Genomic DNA, 5,512 nt, shown 5'->3' with positions numbered 1-5,512 from the left:
CACCTAAAAAATATTTTCACGTTATTATCCGCGCTGGATTCTTTACGGTCCTTAAGGGGTTAATTCCCCAAGTCTATTTAATCCATTACTTAACTTTTCTACATTTTCCCTGTTTATCTTTCGCGGAGATTTTAATATTCCCACTTTTGTATCCAATCTAGAGCAATTCCAAAGCACTGGGAAAGAAAGCTGAAGAGCTGCGAAAGAAAATTTATAGACAACCAACTCCCACGCGTGCTTTCCATACTGTGTGGCAGTTTTGGATCCAAATGTCGCGCGCTGCGATTCTCAAAACCACATTTTGGGCGGAAAGCCACAAAGAGTGTGTTAAGTTCTTTATCATGGAAATTATTCACGCCGAAATAACGCAATGGTAATTCATGATTCCGCTTGGTGTGTGTGGGGAGTGGGCGGTGGGCAATTTATGGGTGGCACGATAACGGAGGGGCCACGGGATGGGGATGGCATAAATAAAAGCCACCAGAGCTTCCGGTGCACAGAACTTTAGCACTCAAACTTCCCATCCTGTGCAATATCAGCTTCTGGTTAGCCGCAATGTGGCCATTTCTCGTAATTCTGGCATTTCTTGCCTCAGCCACTCATGGTGAGTATATACCACTCTTGAGATTTCCTCTCGCAATGGCACCTCCTTATCTCCGGCACAAACCCCTTTTTTGCGCCGCTCGTGTGGCCCCCTCCGTCGCGCCGCCCAGCGCTTTCCCACGAAAAACCCAAATTTCCCAAGAGGATGCTCTCCACCGCATTCCTTCCGCCTTTTCGCAATTTAATCATTTGCATAATACCTCCCACTCCAGCGTGAAGATTAATTTCTTGTTTTTGTGCATTTTCATGCAAAAGAACCGCGTACTCAGTGCTTAATTTTCCCTCACACACACACCCGAAATCACTTATAATTCACATACAGTGAGGAAAATCTCATAATGATTCGTCCGTGTGTACACCAAATTGGATTTATTGAGCAGAGAGTGTTCTGAAATAAGTTTTTTTTGTGCATTTTTTAATCGGAAGGGATGGTGTGAAAAATTTAATAAAAATAATTGCGGAAACTCCAATTGCAATAATATAATTTTATCATATAGGTATGGGTTTTTAATGGGATTCCAGGAGGATATATCCCCCCTCCGGATCACATAAATGCCCCAATGATATTTTACAATTATTGCTTCGTCAATCGGGGTGGATGATTGATATGGGGTTTACCGCCTGAGTGTAATGGTGTGAGGTGAAGTACTTAAAACGATGTAACAGGAAGTCACGTGCGCCAATTACGTAAAACACAAATGGGCTTTTCCTGATGAAGCATAAAATTTAACGTTACAAAATCGATTTTAATGCATAGCGAGAATGTAGCATGGAAACTATGCCAATGCCTCTGTTTGTGTCAAATGAGTGATTTTATATTGAAATATTTAGTTTATGACTTTACGAGGGTTTTATAACGAAGTTTTACAGATTATATGTTTAAAATATTCAAAATTAAACCATTAGCCGGAAATGGGATCAATGCAGCTTCTATTATGGAAAACTGATAACCAAATTAGAAGATTAAATTTACATACTTAACGTTTTTTTTTTCAGTTTCAAATAATTTTCTTCCATTGAAAATGTGCTTAAAGAAATGTCTAAATTCATATTGAAGAAATTATTTATTCTTTGAAAAAATTAGTCTCAATTTAAACTTATAATTTCAATTATGAAAAAGCTTAATAAAATACTTTTTCAAATAAATTTTGAACAATTTTTTTTTAAATCATTTGCCATTAAAAGGAATTTTTTAAACATAGAAAAAAGGACGTAACATATGAAAAAAAAAGAATTTAAAGTTAACGTCAAAATTATCAGCTGAATTAGTTTTTTACTCGATATATTACATTAATTTAATTATCTACCCTTTGAAAATCAATGTAATAAATTATATAGTTAACAATTTTTGTATTTTGTGCGCCATTAATGAAAGTGCTTTGTGTGCAAAATCGACTATTTACATTAATTATATTACCTCATTTGTGAATTTTCATAATTATTCCCATTTCCTTATTACTTTAGGGGAGACCGGGGTTAAAAAAGTCACTTAAGGGTTTAGAAAAAGCTCAAAATATCATATTTCCCAAACAGATAAGGCGAAATGTATAGCTCATTTCTTTAGGAAATTTATTGCCCTACAACTCTTTCTCAGATCATTTTGTTCTATCTAGCTAGGAAATATGATATTTTAAGCTTTTTCCAAACCCTTAAGTGATTTTATTAGCCCCGGTCTCCCCTACAGCTTTCCCATTTTTAGGACTTGACAGTACTTTCAATTAAGGGACATTATTTGCGCGACTGGGATCCAGTTTAGTACCTCTTTTTTTTACATTTGCAATTTTTTTTCATTTTTTTTTCTTAATTATTAATTTTTTCTATTTTTTTTTCTTTTTTTGTAATTCTTTTTTCTTTTCGTTATTACTCACTTTCTTTTTTTTTAATTTCTCTTTCACAACAAAATATTGTAAGAGGGACAGACCCTAAATTTTTGTTGGAAAATAAATAATAATAATAATAATAATAATAATAATAATAAATTACAAAATTACTTTACGTTAAAATTTATCATTTTTTTTTAAAAGATTTTCCATTAAATTTTGCGCCTTTTTATCGCGTATTTGCCAACTTAAAAAATTTTACGTTTGGGTCAACGTATGATCTAAAGGACGTCAAAGTATTAAACGAATTTTTTTTTAAGTTTATTTGATTTTATTTAAAGAATTTAATTTATCAAACTGGAAAAGTTTATTAACCTACATAATTCTATAAACAACATAGAATAATCTTGACCCTCTTGGCACCTCGTGCGAGGTCGTGTACCCCGTTGATTAATGGTGTTACGGTAGGTAACTTCAAGTTTATTACTTTGAGTGTAAGATAAAGTGGAAAGGCTAAATTTTTATTTAATGAAAACACCTTCAAATGGGGTAATTAATTACTTACAAATTGATAGCGATTCTTTAAGAGGGTGTTGGATATTCCTAAATTAAAGCAAAATTGGTGTCATTCTGTTTATTAATTCTGTTTCAAAATAGACAAACCTCTTTATTTGGCACACTGAATCTGCTTTTGATTTTCTGTTTTAATTAGTTACTCTTTCTATCAACAGGTGCCAACTTAAATAGAGACATCTTAGATGGAGACTATCGTATTATCGGTGGGCAACCCTTCAATGGAACAAACTTTGTTGGCTACAGCATTTCACTGCGAATCGTTAAATTCAACTACCACGTTTGCGGTGGAGCCCTCATAGCGTCACACTGGGCGCTCACAGCTGCTCACTGTGGGTCAGCAACAATGCTGGGACCCCTGCAGATTGTGGTTGGTGTTCTGAAGCTTTCGGACTTGGGGGAGCGCTACGACGTGGCTAAATTTATAATTCATCCCCTCTTTAACAATGCCACCCTCCTCAATGATGTTGGCCTCATAAGGACGTCCACTGAAGTTAAATTCAGCCAAAAAGTTCAACCAATTCAAATGGCACCGGCTGACTTCTTTATAGGTCCTGGAATATGGCTTCAGCTCATTGGATGGGGATTAACAAAGGTTTGATTGAAAGAAATATCATATAAGAAATCATTAAGAAAAAGGAGTTTAATCATTTTTTAGTGTCTCATAAAATATTTTCGAAGGAAGATTTTGTAGAGTCTAAAAACCCATTTAAGAAAGTAGTAAAGACTTGATTTTTTTCACTAAGATTTTAAGGGAAAATTCTGTTAATATTTGTCTGAAAAAAAAAATAGAAAAAACCTCGCCTCAGAAACATTTTTCGCAACTTTTCCCATCAAACCCAAATGAAAAACTTTTTTGGGAATCAATTTTGTGTTTTCTCGAATATTTTATGACTCAGCAAAAATCAAGGCAAAAATAATATAACAGCATGAAAATGAATAAACTCCTTTGTAAAAGAAATTTTCTTAATTCCTTGACAAACCGAGAAGAAAAATTCTTTACCAAACGTCATCATTCATTCTCTACAGTTATAAAAAAAATATTCCAATGTATGATCTCACTGAAACAGCTCTAATTAAAGTTCTTAACTGATTTATAATCTTAACGTGCAAAATTGATCCTATACAATTCATAAATACGCCGTATTATGAAACGCTTTGATGTATTTTAGTAAACTTCGTCGAATTAGACGTACATTTTGCTCTTTTTAAGGACAAGGCTTATGCGAATGGGTATTTTCATTTCAAATGGGAAAAGGGTTGTTATGCCATTTAATATTTTGCTCATTAACATCGTATGATAAATTTAATGAGGACATCCCTTTGAAATTTAACCATTTAAAAGCCACGTTCGCATCTATTCGAATATCATGGCGCATTTCAAAAGAGCAGCCCAGCTTGCATACTAATTACGACGGAATGTTCATTGATTTTTCTATATATACACACGTTATATAGTACCCCGATGGAAAAGCTCCCGATCACGTGAACTACATTCAATTGCATTCAATCACAAATGCAGCGTGCCAAGTGAGGTACAAAGGGACACCAGTGCCAAAAATTCATATTTCTCAACTATGTACATTCAACAAAGCCGGTCAGGGGTCATGCAAAGGGGACTCTGGAGGTCCCCTTGTATCTCAGGGTATCCTCATGGGGATTATCTCGTGGGGTGTACCCTGTGGGAAGGGGTATCCTGACGTACATACACGCATTGCCTACCACAGAGCATGGATTGATCAAACTATGGCTGAAAGTGATAAAGAGGAGCACGAGGAATCATTGGATTTCGTCATTGGACCCAACGAGGAGAGAGTTGATGAAGTTTTTGGCGAAAGATACGATGGACTTTCATTTTTGTAAAGAAAAATAAAATGTTCTTTACCTGCCATACGACAAATTTGTAAAATAAATTTAAATAAAAATAATTTGCGATGGTTGATAAATTTTATTTTAATATCAAAGATTTCTTTTTAAATTTAATCGACTTTGAAAGTCTTTCTTTTTTTAAAGAATATTTTACAAAGAAAATCCTATATTGGGTCATGTTCAGCGACTAAAGAATCCTTGAAATCGTTGAAATTTTAGAACAAATTTTTGTTTTCAGGATTTGTTAGTTGCTGAAAACGACCCATTAATAAAGATAACGCGAATCTTCGATCGGATATTTTGGTTAATCTGCATTTCGCCTGTCCCATGGAAAAGTATAATAACTTCATAGAAAATACACAGTGGTTACTATAGTTTTCTTTGGGTGAAGCGATTCATTTTATCAATGACATTTCTCAAGAATTTTTTAATCAAGAATATTAACATTTGTATAAGAATTCCTTTGTCAGGGATACTTTTTAAAAATTCTTTTATCAAGAACAATTTAAAGAGTAATTCTTAATCAAGAATATTTTATAAAACTCCTATTATCAAGAATGCTTTTTTTTAAATTTCTTTATCAATTATATTTTATAGGAATTCCTTTATCGAGAATTTTTTTTAATTCCTTAATCAATTTTTACAAG

At 33.7% G+C, this 5,512-nt stretch overlaps 1 protein-coding gene across 1 annotated transcript; it reads left to right on the top strand.

Moving 5' to 3' along the window:
* The first annotated feature begins 505 nt into the window (after positions 1–505).
* On the top strand, positions 506–4,942 carry LOC129795923 (chymotrypsin-2-like). The gene is made up of 3 exons (XM_055837474.1): positions 506–604; positions 3,155–3,591; positions 4,455–4,942. Exons 1-3 carry the CDS (start codon positions 556–558, stop codon positions 4,857–4,859), a joined length of 891 nt encoding a protein of 296 aa, XP_055693449.1. The 5' UTR covers positions 506–555; the 3' UTR covers positions 4,860–4,942.
* The last annotated feature ends 570 nt before the right edge of the window (positions 4,943–5,512 follow it).

The sequence above is a fragment of the Lutzomyia longipalpis genome, chromosome 4 (genome assembly GCF_024334085.1).
Source record: "Lutzomyia longipalpis isolate SR_M1_2022 chromosome 4, ASM2433408v1".
Classification (NCBI taxonomy): domain Eukaryota; kingdom Metazoa; phylum Arthropoda; class Insecta; order Diptera; family Psychodidae; genus Lutzomyia; species Lutzomyia longipalpis.
Note: the sequence above shows the minus strand (reverse complement) of the source record. Positions and strands in the feature narration are given on the sequence as shown.